Raw genomic sequence first — 18,743 nt, 5'->3', positions numbered from 1 at the left:
AAAGGTTATGGAAAAAGCTAAGAGGGGTTTCCGAGATAATCCAATAGGAAGATCCAAGGAGGTTTATGGAAGAATCACAGAGCGACTATAACTACATATAATAATTTCAGAAGGGTTTCTGAAAAAATCTCAGTGGATTTTCTAGAAGTCCTCTAGCACCACAACTAATATATTAGCATATGTGTAACATACAGCATAAATACGTCATGTACATAAAAATCACACGAATGGTGAGCAATGCTCAATACATAATTACAAATTGCAGCGAGGTGAGTGATTTGTACGCCATCCGGTTATAGGAGAGCGTGTGGAAAATAAGTATGAACTGCGCAGAATACATCACACCGATTTACTATTGCTGCGCACTTCTAAAAGCATTTTATTTCTATTATTATTATGTTTTGCGATAATTTTTCACGCAACGTGTGATCATAGTAGAACGACAATGATCATCAGTTGATTTCCCTCTACAGATTTGTATTCAATCACAATTGTTATTTCTTTCCGTGCACGTGCTCGAGTAATGAATGAGCAACAACCGCGCTACATTCGATGAATCCTATGCAACAATTGTTGGAGCTATCCGTCAAATTCACTCACCAAACCCATTTTGAAAACTCTTAAATGTATACACATGTGTTACTGGCTTAAACTTAAGTGTTTTGTACTAAAATTGGGTTTAATTACCCTATTGTTTGGTAAAATATTAAAAAGCGGAATTTCTACTAGAATTTGGTGGACATTTTCTTTCAAGAAAATCGACCAAAACTTTTTAGCTGAATTATACTACAATTATTCTTAGAAGAAGTTTCATGGAAATAGTTTTCAGAATATTCATCTGGAATTCACTGGAAAATCCAGAAGTCAATGAAGAAATTCTGGCAGATATCTCAACAGTATTGGAGAAGTAATAACTGACGTATTCTCATAGTAATTTAACATGTTATTATTAAAGAAATGTTTGGTAGAACTTCTGAACAAGGCTCTTCTTATGAAAACTCCAGAATATTCCAAAATAACATACTTCAAGCTAAACCAGGAAAAAATATCTGATATCTCGTATAATTTTTAGGAACTCTTTTCAGATTTTTTTTTTTTTTGTTATTCCATCTGGAATTATAAGAGGTGAGTCTTCCCTTGTCAAATGTACTTTATGATTTTTTCGACAATAAATAATTGAAAATATCCTTAAGAAACTCTTAAATACTCGTTCCAATACGTTCCTGCATTCCGCCAGTAATTGTGTCGAAAATAGTTCCAGCAAGATAAATCAATTGAACTTTTATTAAAAACTCGGAGAATCGCTAATACGCAAAAAAAAACTCGTTTTTATCCGCTAGCTGTTGCTCAAGGATAACAGCAATATTTCTCCAAAAAAAATCGAATAGAGTATCATTTGAGTTTTATAATGATATTTCTATGAGAGTCCTTTAAAACATTTTTTCAGGTGTGATGCCAGGAATAACTTCGATTCGTGAAGTCCTCTAAACAAACTTAAAAAAACTATAGTAATTCTGTTGTAAATTCTTAACATCCTCACAACATATTTGCACTTCTGGTTTCCCTTCTGATTCATTAGAAAATATCAAAAAAAAAAAAGCTCTTTAGATATATCGGGAAATATTTATGGAGTAATTCCTAGATAAATTGCAGAAAAAATCTTTTAATGAATTTCTCAAGTTCAAAAGTAGTTCTTGAAAAAAAAAAACAACTAGATAAATTTCAGAATTTGAAAAGGCTAATATTCCTGATTGATTCCCAGAATACATCGAATTGCCAGAATGAATTGCCAATTTCTTGAAATCCAATGATCCATCCTGTTATAGAAGAATGTTATAACGAAATTCTAGAGGAAACTGGGAAATTTCTGTAGTTCGGAAGATCAGCTTGGAAAGCACAATATATTTTTTAAGAAATCTATTCAAGAATTAATTGATAATTCGCCTAATATAATAATGGAGCAATAAAATGGAGTATTATTTTATTTATTTATTTGGCTTTACATCAATTATCTTGATAAAACCTAAAGCCCTGTCCCAATTTTAGTACCAAACGCTTTAGTTTAGGCCAGAAACACATGTTTACTATTTTTTCAAATAATTTTCATTTGTTTAAGTCCAAAAAACATTTTTTACGATTGTTGAGATTTTGTCACACACTTTGGTTTAAACTCAAATTTTGGGTATATTTTGTTTTCCGTGTCCCTTCCGAAATGTCAGATAGGAACAATCCCAGTGTTAAAACTAAAAGCCCTGTGACATTTTTGTCGACAAAGTGTACGTCAAACATGATCAAAAGTGTCAAGGTTCATTTTTGGAATGCCTTCTAAAATTAAAGGAATTTATGAGTTTAAATTAAAAATGTTACCTTCGCCACCGCCGAAGATCGTCCTTAGCACTCGGCGTTGAAATTGTCCGGATCTCGTGAAAATCGTGCCTCGACTGTTAAGTCCGGCTCTACACATGACACCTTCAAGCGCAATATTGAACAACAGGCACGAAAGTCCGTCGCCATGTCGTAGTCCGCGCCGAGACTCGCACGAGCTGGAGTGTTCGCCCGAGATCTTCACGCACTTTTACACACCGTCCATCGTTACTCTAATCAATTTTGTGAGCTGTTTTCGTCCATGATGATTCCATAGCATACTATAGCATGCCGCCTTGAAATCGATGAACAAATGGTGCGTAGGGACGTAAGAGAATCTGGGATAGCACTTTCTAGGCGGTGTTTAGGATAGTGATTGCACGATAATTTTCACACTCCAGTTTGTCGCCCTTTTTGTAGATAGGGCATATAACGCCTTCTTCCACTCCTTCAGTAGCTGTTCCGTTTCCCAGATTTTGGCTATCAGCCGATTTAGACAAGCGGCCAACCTGTCCGGGCCCATCTTGATGAGTTCGGCTCCGATACCATCCTTGCCAGTGGCCTTGTTGTTCTTGAGCTGTTGAATGGCATCCTTAACCCTCTAATACCCAACCCCGCCTTTAGACGGGGTACACTTTGGAATTTTGTGTATTTTTTTGTAGCTCGGAAATTAAAATGATTTTATTTTTGGCTTAAACCTTGACTCATAACATGCATATAAGAAAAGTTTTTTATGATTTTTGAAACTTTTTTGTATTATTGAAAATTGTTTGAAAAATTGTATTCTTATATAACCTTCAAATTCCTGGGATTCATTTAACGTGTATTATAAAAAATCGTACCTTTTATATTTTTCCACGATCAACCTATCACAGAAGAAGAGCCTGATGGTATTGAAATGATTTCAAATCTGTTTTTCCGTTAGTTACACGGAAAATAAAAATTGTTCCAGAAAAAAATTGAAAAAATCATATTTTCAAAAGTATAGTAAAAACTCTAATTTTTATTATTGTCAAAAATCAGTAACCAGAAGAGGCTTCAAGAAAAAATTGAAAAGGATAGAGATGTTCAAAAATAAAAATATTAAAAATCAAAAACCAAAATTCATAAATTTGCGAAGAAAAATAAATCATTGCCCAAACCGTGTTTAGAATGATTTTAGATAACGAAAAATTATATTTAGATCGAAAACAAAAATTTGGGTATTAGAGGGTTAACTTCCCCCATCGTGGGAGCTGGTTGGTTTCCACTGTCCGCTGTGCTGACGTAGCCATCGTTTTCGTTGTCCTGACCTTTTGTGCCTGTGCTCTCTGTGCCTTTCAGGTGTTCATCGTAGTGTTGCTGCCACCTTTCGATCACCTCGCGTACGTCCGTCAAGATACTCCCATCCTTATCCCGACACATTTCAGCTCGCGGCACGAAGCCTTTGCGGCATGTGTTGAGCTTCTGATAGAACTTCCGAGTTTCTTGAGAACGGTACAGCAACTCCATCTCTTGGCATTCCACCTCTTCCAGGCGACGCTTTTTGTCCAGGAATAGGTGGGTCTGCTGTTTCCGCTTCAGTCTATATCGTTCCACGTTTTGTCGCGTACCATGCTGCAGCATTGCAGCCCGCGCTGCATTCTTCTCCACTAACACCTCCTGGCACTCTTCGTTGAAACAATCGTTTTTTGAGCTCCGTTCCACATATCCGACAATGCTTTCGGCAGCGCCGTTAATGGCTGCTTTGACTATCCTCCAGCAGTCCTCAAGAGGGGCCCTATCGAGCTCGCCCTCATCCGGCAACGCTGCATCAAGATGCCGCACGTACGTATTTGCGACATCCGGTTGTTTCAGTCGCACTAGATTGTACCGAGGCGGGCGTCGGTACCGTACATCGATGATGACGGATAGTTTTGGGCGCAGTTTCACCATCACCAGGTAGTGGTCTTAGTCAATGTTGGCGCCACGATAGGTTCTGACGTCGGTTAAGTCGGAGAAGTGGCTCCCCTATGCTTAAACGACGTATATTATGGTAAATGGTATCCTCCCAAAGTTTTAAGGTGATTATAAAAGGAAGCCAAACATTGAATTGGCACAAAAGTGCACAAGACTGGAGAAACTGACAACAGTTCGCATTGAAAAAACAATCAAATTGTTTACTTGCTGGTGGTGACCAATAAGATAAATTTTCAAGGCGGAGCGCTATTTGGTTCTCAAGTCTTGTGCTCTTGAAAATGTGAGGTTTGGCTTTGTTTTATAATCACCTTAAGTGAATCGTAAGAAATTCGACTGTGCACAATCTATTTGAAGTTTATATGAAGACTACTATGGAAAACGCCAACCCTCTACCTCTTTGTCATAATATTTCATGGAAAAGTGAACAAACTCTTCTCATGTGAAATCCTTTCAGCTACAACTTTGCTGAAGACCACATTTTGATTGGAGGTCAGGATAAATTGCTATTCATAATCATAAACTAGGTTTGCATTTTGCATGCTTAACCAGGCAACAGTGGTGATCCTGGTGGGTAGTAGAGATCGAAGTAATCCAGACTACTATATGTTATACAGCAAAATGATCATCTCAGCATGATTTAGACTTTGTTATCAATAATAACGAATTATTCTTACGTCCCATCAAAATGTGGTCTTCGGCAAAGTTGTAGCTGGAAAGATTTGAAATGAGTAGACTTTGTTCATTTTTCCACAGATTTTATAATTACGAGAAGTTAAGAGGACTGAATACAACAAGTTTGCAGCAGAAACTTCAAAAGTTGCATCAGTCTAATGATTACCTATGAACGTTCGCACCATTGCTCCTGTCCAGCACACCTCCTGCAGCGCTTCGATGTCGAAACCGCGGATCTTCAGTACATCGGAGAGTATGCGAGTGCTTCCTATGAAGTTGAGAGATTTGCAATTTCCATTCCATTGCATTATGATTCGGAAGAAATTTGACTGTGCACAAGCCATTTGAAGTTTATATGGAGATAACAATGGAAAACGCCAACTCTTTGTGTTCAGGCCTCTATCTCTTCGACATGATATTTTATAGAAAAGTGAATAACCTCTGCTCATGTGAAATTGTTTCAGCTACAACTTTGCTGAAGACCACATTTTGATAAGACTTAAGGATAAATTGCTATTCTTAATCAAAAACTAGGTTTGCATTTTGCATGCTTAGATTTTGTCGATTTCATGCGCTTTTTGAATAGCACCCAAACCGTTGATTTTAGCGATATAGTTTGTTCGGAGATGTTTCTTGGTACCATTTTGTCTCAAATTCCGAACAGACTCATATTCCGAACACTTGGTTTTTGTATGGCGATTCTGTTGAAATGTTTCGCTGAAACCACATTAGAAGGAAATGGCGGCCAATTGCAATTCAATTTATATGTCTTCCAATCTATTTTATACCTCGAGGGTAGCGTTGATTCTCTAGTTCGAGATCAGTAGAACTAGCTCAGAAAAATTTATTTGCAAAATAAATTATGCCCTTGAATACGATTTATTCATGCTGTTCGGAATTTCAACCAAGGTGTTCGGAATATGAGACAGAACCGAACACCCTGTTTGGCATTTGTATCAAAATGTGTTTCCAAACTTTTACGAAACAACAATACTAAACAAGTTTAAATAAACATTTTTAATGGAACACCCAACAGCTAACAGTTAGACTTTGCGAAGAAATCAAAATTTACACAAATGTAAACTTGTTCTGCTGTGTAAGAGAATTATTGCATTTATTGTACTGATAAAGAAGTTTTTCCTTAGGGTTCGGGTATACCTATTTATCGGTATAATACCTCTGATGGAGGTTAAGATCTCCTCGTGTCATCCTCCAAAATCCAATGATTGGAGGCATTTTTTGCCTCCTCACTAGAATCGAAAAGCCTGGGCTAGATTTGCCTAGAAGCTGCTTGGATTTGCTGCTCAGAAAATTTGTCTAAAGATTCGAACATTAACCATTTCACTTTTGTAAGAAAGCGCGTATTCTGGAGAAACGTCCTTTCTTCCATGATGGTCACGTTCAGCAGTTTCAAATACCAGTATTTTAGAAATAATGAAATGTATTCAATGTATCAAATTTCAATTATTTTACAAGAGAACAATCAAAATTTAGCATTAACAATCTGTAACAAACAGATCAACCCTTCTGCACTTTTAACGGATACATAATTCTGCTGCGAACCCCGAGTAAGATAATTTTCATAAGAATTAGCGCCCCTCGCCCCTCTTTTTACCAACAAACATCTGAACGGCATAATCGCAGAACGCAAAGAGTCCCTTCATCACTCCCTAATGATAATCGCCGCATCATAAATGATGAACTTCGTAAACATCGGCATTTTACTAGCATCAGGTCAGCGTTGGTTCAGAAGGGGTTAAATATCACCCCCGCCGCCTGCTGCGTTCGGACGGAGTGACGGATTAAGGGTATTTCAATCCTCACCTAGATTAGGAAAACAATGGCCTGCGAGGAGGGATCGGTGGCCGCCGAATTCGACCGTGAAATGAGAAACTAATTATTCGCATTTAATAATTGATATAAATGAAATGATGCTTTTAATTATGACTTTGCAGGTAGTTTGCACCCCATTTTCTGGGCTTTCAGATGCAATTATGCAAACACGAACATTTGTTTGGGCTTGTGAGGTACTTGTGCCTAACAGATAAAAGTGTTTGTTGAATTCCATCATCATTTAGGATTCGCTTACAACTGTGGTGGGTAAAATGGTTGATTAAATTTTCATACACGTTGTTCCGCTCCTTCGGACTTTTTGCGGAAAATTCCCCAAGGAATTCCGTTTACGCTCTTTGCATCTTTCACAGCTTGCTTTTCTGCTCATGGCCAACTTTGTTCCGTTTCTCGCTATCGAAATAAACTTCCAACAATGGGCTTGAACGTTTCGCCTTTGCAGTTGCTCTTCAAATTTAGGGGAGACGCAAAATCCGATTACATGTGTTACTGAGCCGTGGGAGGATCCAGCGACTGTGATTTCGGCTCCGGCTTTGGCCTACGAATAAATAATACACCTGTAAATTAGCGATATTAATTATGCAACCACAGAGCATACCTTTGGCTTTTTCTGTTTCTCTGTTTTGTGATTAGGTTGAACAGCAAAAGCAGGGAGGACCTGAGAGACTTAGGGTGATTCTGTCAGCAATCACACGAACGGTTTTATCGATTGATGACTTGCTCAATTTTCACCATTTGATAAAATTTCAATCTTGTCGCTCCCTTTCAACGCCTATTCACCTATTCATTTCATTATTTGTAAAAATCTTCTATAGACTGCCTTTAGTTTAGAGTCGCATGACCGATATAGCCCAAAACAAAATAAAGTAGATTATAATCATGCTCATTCACAAGCTATTTTTTTTTTCGTTGGGTTACCGTTCGAATTTTTTATATACGATTGGAAATGCCCTAGGAAATTCCTAATATTGTCGCAGGTAATTTCAGTTCCTTTCTTTCAAATTTTCTCACTACGAGTAACCGTTCGAATTGATTCAACTCAAATGGAAATACCCATGCTTAAGTTGCCGCAGGTAACTTCTATTCTATTCCGGAAATCCCAAAATAAATACACCTACTTCTAGTAACATGCCTCCTTCTGATTTTGAATATTTAACAGAACAATTGAATCAAATTATTGATTCAATGGTCAAAACCACCACTATGGCTGAAGCAGTCCAAGTTGGTGTAAAATTTTACAGGCTCCAGAGAAACCTTCAGAGACTATACCTGGTTCAACAGGTTCAAGAATTTCATCTCAGATTCCCCGCTTCAGAAATTATCATAGTGATTTTATTTAAAATACTTTCAGGGTCTCCTAGAGGTATCTCTCCTGAAATTCTTCTATAGATTTCTCTGCCAATTCTGCCAGAAATTATTCCAGTGATTTTTCAAAGCATGTTTAGAAGAGTTTCTCAAGAATTTGCTATTTTATAATAAATCTTCGAGCTGTTTAGTAGAATAACTATAAGTAGATGAAAAAAAAAACGAATTTTGTACTATACCATTTAATTCCACTAGAGTTTGTATCCTCTGACAGATACGCGTATTTCGACCTCAACTGTAAGACCGTCTTCAGTGTCGTGTACTAGAGTCGACTCTCGTGTACTAGAGTTTTTGCAATAGCAATTTCTCCAAAAAATCCTGCACAATTTCTTTCTAGTTTCTAATAAATGTTTTTTTGAGAAATTCCTTAAGAAACTCATCGTAATATTATTTCAATGAACTAATCTCAATGATTCGATGATTTTTTTCAATTATTTTAGAAAATTATCCATGAAATCTTCTAAAACTTTCTGGCAGTTCTTTCAGAGCTGCTTGTTCATTAATGACGACTTTAAAAGTTACACAGAATTTGCCAGAGGTTGCTGGAGGATTTTCTTCATTGATTTATTTTTCAGAAAAATTTTCCTCCTGGCATTCCCTGGAATTCCCTGGAGCATTTTTCAGGAATTTTTCCAGGCATGTGCCAAGGAAATGCCTGGAAGAATTCCTGAAAAAAATAATGCAATACCTACTTTAGAAAATGTTATAGAATTAGTAGAGGATTTTTTATAGAAATCTTGAAAAGAATCTCTAGAGAGCAATTGCTTAAGGTATCTTTAGATAAATTTTTATTGAAATCTAATATAAATCCTGAAAGGCAATTTCATAGAAAATCACTAGAAATTCTTGGAGGAATTTCTGGAGAAGTTATTAATTAAATTTAAGAAGATGTTCTTACCAGGAATCTTGGAGGATGTCCCAGGAAAATCTGTGGATAGTTGGATAAAATCTTAGAGGAAATAGTACTTTCTTAAACAAAAAATACTCGATGAATTTTTGAAGGATTTTTTATGATATACTTGAGAAAATCCAGGCTGAATATTAGGAATATTCGTCGAAAGATTTCTTGGTTATAATAGCTAAATGTAAACACTTACAGTAAAACGAGCAGAGAAACTCGTAATGTCACGAGGAATTCTCAAAAAAGTATGATATCTTAGAGAAATATTTTCTCTGATGGTATAAAGAATCAAGCTCTTATTTCCTGACTCTTATTAGGTTTTGTTTTATTTTATAGTTTTTTGTGTAGCTTTTTCCTGATTCCTTTCAGGTCTCTTTTTTCCAGGCAAAAGCTCTGTAATAACAAATTTTTAAGCTACTCAGTTACCAGCTCTATAAAGACGGAAAGCTTTCTTAGTCTTTTGGTAACGGTACTTTTGCGCTTGAGCCCCTTAAATATTCAATATCCAGTTTAGGAATCCACAAGGTTAAACATTTTCTTAGATTCATTATGCACAAAAGATTTGCCAACGTTCACACTCAGATTAGATTACTGGGGTCGGTAAAATGTTACTGGGTTTTTGAACTACCGAAAAAGTCAGTGAAATCTAAATTATCGTCATGCATGATTGAATGGCAAATATCGCCAGGTTTTATTTTTTATTGGTAATTGGTATTAAAATATAGCCCACCGCAAAATTTTAAATAAAAATTCCTATTATAGGTATTCTACTTATAGATATTCTACTAAACAGCTCGAAGATTTATTATAAAAATTCCTGCTTTTCGATTTTTTACAAATTTTCTTAGTTTACTGACTTTCTCGGTAGTGCAAAAACCCAGTAATTTTTACCGAACAGATTGTGTGATTGTGTCCTATCTGTCGCGACCGGCCAAACTCACGAATGTGCCGGCTGGAACAACGTCCGCGAAATTGGAATCCTCTCCATCCGACATCTCACGTCCGTTCTCGTCGACTATATTCGAAAGACTACCACGAGTTTCCGTCTGCTTTTGCCAAGACCCTTTTACCTTTCACTCGAGAGAAACTCTCCACAACGAGTAAAAGAGCATTTTTTGTACAATCCCGCTTCCCTTATATTCCGTTATAAAGCCTAACATTTCAAAAGATACTATTCATAAATGATGACATTGTCAACGCTCCGTTAATATACAGCGGGGATTCGCTGGTTGGAACACGACTGCCTTCCATCTAGCGAATCGGACCCGTTAGTTGGAACGACTAACAGCTGGTGAAAATGCTCCACACTTCTTCTTCTTCTTCTTTCTGGCGTTACGTCCCTACTGGGACAGAGCCTGCTTCTCAGCTTAGTGTTCTTATGAGCACTTCCACAGTTGTTAACTGAGAGCTTACTATGCCAATGACCATTTTTGCATGCGTATATCGTGTGGCAGGTACGAAGATACTCTATGCCCTGGGAAGTCGAGAAAATTTCCAACCCGAAAAGATCCTCGACCGGTGGGATTCGAACCCACGACCCTCAGCTTGGTCTTGCTGAATAGCTGCGCGTTTACCGCTACGGCTATCTGGGCCACACTAACGCATCTGAAGAGCAAATCGTCACGAAACACACATATACATACGCATTTGTTCTATATATGGAGACTTCAATGCGGCGGTACTCGGACGTCAAAGTCAGTTTGACATTTTCTGGTGACATTTCAGTATTTTTTAGTTGGAATATTTTCCGACCAGCGAACGTCCAACAATCGAGTCATTCCATGTACCAACGAGCGAATCCCCACTGTAGCTCAACATATTATAATGTTTCATTCATAATTATAAGATAGGTATCTTTATTTGAGAGATTTGCAGTCCAGAACTGGCTCATCTATCTTCATAATTGATCATAATTGTGATTTTATGGCTTTCTCAGTCTAGGGAAATCAATCCTAGACTGAGAAAGCCATAAAATCACAGTTAAAATCCTTCCAGTCGAGTATCCTAGATTAATCATAATGCTGATTACTTCGCTTCTATACCACACTATCCATGGTTTTGAACTTGGACGGGCCTCTGCTGGAACCCTGATACCTTAAGCCTCAACAAGAAAAATTAAAGGGCAATTGTTTCTTAGTTCGTTCTATTGTACCCAAGAATAAGTTATAAAAAGTCCCTCAAAAATGTCTGGCCCTGGGCCCCCACATATGTAAATTCGACCCTGACTCTTACTAACCCGTCTATTTTTCCCTTTCTAGTAGCGGCATGGCACACCTACTCTGAGCGGATGTTCTCCGACCCGCTGTATACCTCTCTGAAGCTTCAAAGCCAGCAATCCTCCTCACCACAGCTGGCGCAGCATTCTATCTTTCCGGACTCCACATCGCATCTGGCTTCAGCGTTGGAGCACACGCCTTGTCTTACCGCTGCTCATCCCAACGAGGCCACCGAGAGCTTCCTGCATCAAGGCTACACCTATCGTCAATCGTCCGACATTGTTACCTCGTCTGAACCGGACTACTGTTCTACGGCCGGTGGATCTTCGGCCCTGACGAGTATAACCACGACGAATCCGTCTCCTCTGAATGCTCTTCCGGGACCCAATGGGCCACTTCATCAACGGAGAGGATCTCTTCAGCTATGGCAATTCCTGGTAGCGCTTCTGGATGAGCCTGCTTCCAGTGCGGGATGCATTGCCTGGACTGGACGCGGCATGGAGTTCAAATTGGTGGAACCAGAAGAAGTGGCCCGGCGTTGGGGTATCCAGAAAAACCGTCCCGCCATGAACTACGACAAGTTGTCCCGAAGTCTACGGTATTACTATGAGAAAGGAATCATGCAGAAGGTCGCCGGCGAACGGTACGTTTACAAGTTCGTTTGTGATCCAGAGGCTCTCTTCAATATGGCGTATGGGACAACTGGCGCTGGTGGGGCTGGGTGTGGCTCAACGCTAGATGCCAATCTGCATTCTCATCATCAACATCATCACCAGCAACAGCAACAAGGCAGTTCCTCTTCGCCAAGTTGTCAGGGTCAAGGGCAATCTACGCTCGGCGATGCTGGTGACGATACGGACCGTGGCTCATACTTTACTACCGGTTCTTCGGCGTATAGTCACGGAAACTGAACTAGCTTTGATGGTTTCTAGCAGATGAGATCAAAAAAGGGTATTGTGTTGTAATCAATGGTACACTAAGTCATACAAGGAAATACATAGATTTTCCTATTGAACTTAGTTACTCAACTATCCATGCAAAGGATGAAAGTTTAAAAGAATAATAATAATTGAAAGCAATAAACTAATGAACTATATGTATAGTGAAAGATGTTCAAAAATGTATTGTTTTCTTCAAGCATTGAAACATATCCAAAAGCTCAACTAAATGTACAAATAGGTATTCTAGAACTATGAAGGGCTCCAATAGCCGAAACTATTTGCGCACTTCCAGAATTGGCCATACAGGAATCGGTGTGCTAACGCAGATTTGTACGAGATGGCTAAAGAAAATCAGCCATCGACATCGCCACTGCAAACCTCATCGGGCGAGGAGGATTTCAACCAGCGCGCCGTCAAAATGTGTCCGTGTTACTCGAATTCAACAATTAAATCGGCCCTTTTCAGGGCCAACAAATGTGTTCTAAAGAGTTATTTGTGTGGTAAACACTAGGAAATATTAAATAAATAACTATTTAGTACATATTTGTTGGCCCTGAAAAGGGCCGATTGAATTATTGAATTCGAGTAACACGGACACATTTTGACGGCGCACTGGTTGAAATCCTCCTCGCCCGATGAGGTTGTTGGTGGCGCTTCGGTATCGACGTCTGTGCCTGAGAAGCACGCCAGGTCAGAGCACGCCGATCTGTCGCCTGCTGAGATGCGATCCAAGCGGAGAGTGAAGAGCAAATGACGTCAACTTTTCTCTAGCACCCCTATTTATAAATTTGCTTGAAATCAACGTTCTCTTTTAAAACAGTTATTAATATATTTGGACAGGTATGTGGGATTCAGTAAGTAAACGACATGAATCTTTGATGCATTATCTTTCGATTGAGGTGCTAATGAAGGAATTTCGTTAAGCCAGCAAAAAGTTATGAACGTTTAAAATATTTCATGCCAACGTAACGCTTCTTCTTCTTTCTGGCGTTACGTCCCCACTGGGATAGAGCCTGCTTCTCAGTTTAGTGTTCTTATGAACACTTCCACAGTTATTAACTGAGAGCTTACTATGCCAATGACCATTTTTGCATGTGTATATCGTGTGGCAGGTACGATGATACTTTATGCCCTGGGAAGTCGAGAAAATTTCCAACCCGAAAAGATTTTCGACCGATGGGATTCGAACCCACGACCCTCAGCTTGATCTTGCTGAATAGCTGCGCGTTTACCGCTACGGCTATCTGGGCCCGTAACGCTCTTTCGAAATTACAATTACAAAAAACGCTAGTTTCGAAATTACAATTTCACTCCCGTATAGAGAAGAAAGACGTAGTCCTACGTCAAAACTTATTGAAATTTATATCTCCCTTTAGCAATTTTAAAATTTTACTGTTAAAGGCTTCAAGCCTGGTAAGCGCAATCCAAAATAGCATGACTGATACCATAGTGAGCTATTTGTAGTGCGTTAGAATATATAATACACCCAACATCTTTTTACGACCGGGGGTCGTAAAAAAATCGGTCGTAAAAAAATCAGGTTTAAAATTATGTTTTTGAAAAATGCAACGTCTAGATGCGGAAATACTGATTCAAGATATTCGGCAAAGTTGGGTTGAGAACTTTCCAAAATGGCCGTTCAAGTTTTCATATTTTGATAATAGATGGCAACACTGCTCGATTGTTATCAAAAGAGCCAATTTTATGGGGATGTGATATGCAAACACCAAAAAATTTTAAAGATAACGATACCGAATGTTCACCAAAGTTGAAGGAAGTGTTGCGTGCCATACAGTCGGCTGAATCACAAGTGTTCATGTGGCTGGCAACACTGTTTAAGAAGAAGCGGAATATAAAAATAGAATGCTTAGCAATATAGCAATACTCTTCAACTGTAATCCAGTTTTTCATGGAGGGGTCGAAATTTTGTCGTAGCTGGCAACACTGCTTAAGTGAAATTGCGCCACCAGGCAGAAGAAAGATGGTGTCTTCGGCAAAGTTGTTCAGTAGCACACGAAATATGACACAAAGTTATTTCAAACAGCAAGAAAAATCCAGCTTGCTAACGACAATCAAGGCAGACTTTATGAAAATCGCTAGTTTTCTTTTGTTGTTTAAGGCTGGTTTGCTACTGACAAGAAAAGGAATCACCTATCTCGATGCGTGGAAAATTTCTTCCAAGAAATGGTCAAGAAAATCATATTTTTCTGATCGCAGTACGCAGTTGAGAAGAAATGTCACTTCAAAGGGGGCTCTCTGTAGGGAATTTCTTGACCCATTCAGTCAAGGAATTTCTCTACTTTTCTTGAGCGAAACAGCATACTTAGCTTTACCTTCGATCGTTCTGGACAAACATGGAAATAGGGCCAAAGTTTTCTATGCATTTCATTTTTGTTTTTATTGGAAAAAGTGAAATTATAAGTATTTGAATACTTTTTTCAATCAGAATAGAAGGTGCTATCGTGACATTACTTTTGAATAAGCGTGAATACCTTTTCAATCGATTTTTTGTTATATTTGATAAAACGCAAAAATATATTTTGATCATTTACGCGCTTTTATCATGTTTGTCCATTGTTTAAGATCTGGGCTCACAGTGACAGTTCGTGACAGCAGAATCTCGGCTCACCTTGACGTACATAAATTTCGTATTGGTTTCTCCCTCCCAGGTCCTTGAACAACTTTGCCGAAGGCGCCATCTTTCTAAGTGGCCAGGATCCTGAGATATTCGCAAAACAAAAGTTCCATGCTCACAAGCGCCGCCTTGAACATTTTGAATCTCATTGCTTTTATAATGATAGCGCTTGAGCTAATGAACAACTTTGCCGAAGACGCCATCTTTCTAAGTGGTCAGGATCATGAGATATCCGCAAAACAAAATTTCGATACTCACGAGCGCCACCTAGTGGCAGAATTCCACCATATGTTAACCCTTGAACTACTGAATAATTTTGCTGAACATCATGACCTTCTATTTTGAATACTTTTTAAGATATTGATCATTTATAAAAACGGTCGGTAATCTGAATTTAGGTCGTAAAAAAGTGGTCATACAAAGAACCGTCGGTAAAAAAACGGTCGTAAAAAGAGGTTGGAGTGTATGTAATTTTTTTCTTAAGATATTGTTGAAAATTTGTTATTGCATGTTAATTATATTAACATTTATAATTGCTGCTGAAGGGATTCTTTGAGCTAAGTATGTTAAATCCAGAATAGCATGACTGAAAGCTAGTTGATTGATAAATTATCTTGAGTCTATAATATAATATCAAAAAAGTTTTCCTGGAAAAATATCCCTCATAACTGTGCCCCGGGCCCCTACATTTTTAAATCCGGACCTGGCTGAGTGCATACGGGTTGAAAAAAAACACCATGTAATCAACTAACAATTTATTTATCTATCACCTTCTGTAGGTAACATCTTAAACCATGAATAGCATATCCCAATTTTTCCTACCGTCCCCGAAGTAGAAAAACCCATACACGTTCGAATTCACCCTATGGAAACTGCTCATCCCCGGCCAGTGCAGCGATTTCAGCACAAAGACATCCCTCTCGCGGTCACGTGTTACAACGAAACTCTTCTGCTCCGGGGTCACGTCATCAGCCGAGTCGAACACGTCCAGGAAATAGCTGCAATTCGCTCGTTTCAACAGATTCTCCCTCGCACCATTGATCGGTTTCCGGAAGTGATGGTAGTTGACTATGTTCGTGCTTTCATTAAGGTCTATTCCACCGAAAAACGGATTCACGATACATTCTCCCTCTGTACTGTGGTATAGAACGCCACGTGGCACAAGAGCCGCTTCATGGAGTATTCTCGTCATCACATACCAAAGGCGATCCTGTTCTTTCACCCAAAATTTGCTTCGATCGCCTTCAATCGGCACTTGATCCTCATCCAGCGTATATCCCGGACCCAAATCGACCTCCAGCTTGAACGCCGGATCCCCTTGGAAGGGATGCCTTATGTACTCCCAATCCTCTGACCACTGCTTAGGTTCCAACAGCAAAAACCAATCGTACAAGTTCTGCGTGTAGAACAGCTTCCGATTCTTGAACAGGTCCCAGCCTTGGCAACCGAACGCCAAAGTGTAGTGGCCATCGATGCCTTCGAGTTTGCCGAAGAAATAGACAGAATTGAGCCGTTGAGCTCGTTGCAGTATACGTAGCGAGTGTTCCAGTTTGATCCGTTCTTCTGTGGACAAAGTTCGGAATGCATACGCCATATACGGTACGTGATCAAACAGATTATCAAGATTCATTTTTGGTGGAGGTATTTGACACGATTTGACGATTTCGTGCTTTTTTTATTTGGTGAAGTAATCGAGGCTAACTATGATTGATATATTTTTTTTCTAGTTCTATGAGCTGCCCAAAAGTAGGCATTGAGGAAATGGAGTAACCAAGTGTGTATTAAGACATGAATCTTCGGTAGTGTCCTAGAACAAGACGTGTCAGGTCAAAGTACAAATATGAAACCAATTGCCTGTCAAAAAAGACCACTTCTTATTGGTCGTTTTGGCAAAGGCCTACTTCCACATCGTTAAATTGGATTGCAACAGGGCACTTTGTTTCTAGCCCGGCCGTGTTGCTAGTTCATAAATTAGAGTTTTCATCAAAAATTTGGAAATTTTTCACAAAATCTTTTTGTTTCAAATCTGTTACATTCGATGTTAAGTGTACCAAATGTGATCTTACAATACTTAAATAAATAAAAAATACTGAATTGAGAGCAAAACAACGGAAATTGTGTCAATTTTCTCTAAAAGTCTCGCCTGTTTTAAATATAAACCTTAATTTTGAAAGAGATAACACCCTCACTTGCACTAAACGAATAAAGCGTGTAAGAAACAACCAAATTATGAGTCTTGATATCTGAATTTTTTCACAAGATTTGCTTAACAAAAATACTGGCAGCACTGGCTTTTGTATCGTCAAGGTTATCGACTGTAAAACAACGGGGCAGTCTTAGTTGAGCTGTCACGTCCTGTCCTAGGTAGTGTCATCCCTAATGATAAAAATCCATGATTCAAAAAGTTGTCAAATTCACACATGAACGAAACGCAATTTTCACAAAAACCTTATTTGCATTAGCTTATGAATATAAGAAACATAGCCATCATTAATGCTTTGAAAATAGTTCATCAATAAATGATGATTCAAACTTTTTACGAGAACAATCATACCGATCAATGTTACCCCGGACAACGGCATTCACAATCAAAGTAGGCATGCTTTTGTGAGAAAAACGACAATAACTCCCAAACGGAAGGAGATAGCGAGTTTCTTCAGTCATCAAATTACGCATTTTTCAAAGCTCTAAAAGTGTTTCATAGACTACTTTGATGAGATGTTTGAATTGAAAACGCTAGAGCCAGAAAACCAGTTTTGTTTGGACCACCCTATATCACTGTAGGAAAAAAAAGCTGTAAATCGGTCACTTTAAGAGATACAAAAAAACTTTTTTTGGCAAAGTTGCTTGAAATTAAATGGTCTACAACTTTGCTGAAGCATGTATAATATAATTTCTACAAATAAGAAAGTTAGTTACACCATTTCTATGAAAACGTGGTCCACCCTAATTTTCAACAACACCAAACAAAGGGCCTTACTAATACAAACAACTTTGTAGAAGACCGTTTTCGTCTAATGTTTCATTCTAAAGCTCAAAATGCATCTTTCCGCGTAAAACTGCTTTCTGGACCATAGTGCAACGACGTTTGGATTATTTTGAGTGTACTGGCAGCGAATATCTCGTTTTATGGATTACGTAACACAACTTGCAAAGGGAAATGACATTTCTACACTGTTGCTTGATAAAGGCTTATCTGATTTCATAGATCCATTATTTCGTTAAATACTTCACCAAAACACCTCGCGATCCTTTATCGCACAACACTGAAAAGTGCATTTTCGTCACAATAGGGCGATATTCAAAACTGAAAAGACAATAGATGACTCTTTTTCAGTGATAGACATAAAAAACGAAATCCTGAAGCAAAGAAAGCTAAATGGAAGATGAACTAAACACAAAAAGTTATGTATTCATATTACGCTTGATTTCTAATCACTACTTTTTCGATCCATTTTCCTAATTACAAGTATAATTCACGTTTTTCATTATTGTCCATACGTTTTGACAGTTCACCGACTACCATTCTTCCATGCGCTTGTGTTTGAAATTTGAGAATCCAGCGTAGCGCGATCAGTGAAAGGAATACACACATCAGTGTCGCCGCTAGGCGGCCAGCACAGATAAACTGAATGTTCGAAGGGTTGTTGTCTGTAATTTTTGCCACTGGCGCCAACTGTTAGCGATTAAGATCAAAATAAACAGTCGTTACCCTATTACAAAGTAACAATTAAGAGCACTGTTATCTATGCATAATGCTTTTCTCTCCAATTCAAACAAAGTCGTCAATATCCTATCCCTACGTCAAATTTTCAAAAATGTTAAGAAGGATGGCAATCAATAGGGTAACGACTGTTTAT

The 18,743-nt window shown here is 38.4% G+C and overlaps 2 protein-coding genes across 2 annotated transcripts in view; one reads left to right on the top strand and one right to left on the bottom strand.

The window, feature by feature from the left end:
• LOC5569524 (ETV5-related protein Ets96B) overlaps positions 1–12,380 on the top strand; it is a 64,417-nt gene extending 52,037 nt beyond the window's left edge. Inside the window, exon 5 of the mRNA XM_021848329.1 lies at positions 11,350–12,380. Within this exon, the coding sequence (XP_021704021.1) occupies positions 11,350–12,218 (869 nt within the window). The 3' untranslated portion in view covers positions 12,219–12,380. The remainder of the gene's footprint in view (positions 1–11,349) is intronic.
• Positions 12,381–15,623: 3,243 nt separating this feature from the next.
• LOC5569523 (radial spoke head protein 9 homolog) lies at positions 15,624–16,626 on the bottom strand. The gene has a single exon (XM_001652785.2). The coding sequence runs from the start codon at positions 16,511–16,513 to the stop codon at positions 15,671–15,673; it is 843 nt and encodes a 280-aa protein (XP_001652835.2). The 5' UTR covers positions 16,514–16,626; the 3' UTR covers positions 15,624–15,670.
• Between the last annotated feature and the right edge of the window lie 2,117 nt (positions 16,627–18,743).

The sequence above is a fragment of the Aedes aegypti genome, chromosome 2, assembly GCF_002204515.2.
Source record: "Aedes aegypti strain LVP_AGWG chromosome 2, AaegL5.0 Primary Assembly, whole genome shotgun sequence".
NCBI lineage: Eukaryota > Metazoa > Arthropoda > Insecta > Diptera > Culicidae > Aedes > Aedes aegypti.
Note: the sequence above shows the minus strand (reverse complement) of the source record. Positions and strands in the feature narration are given on the sequence as shown.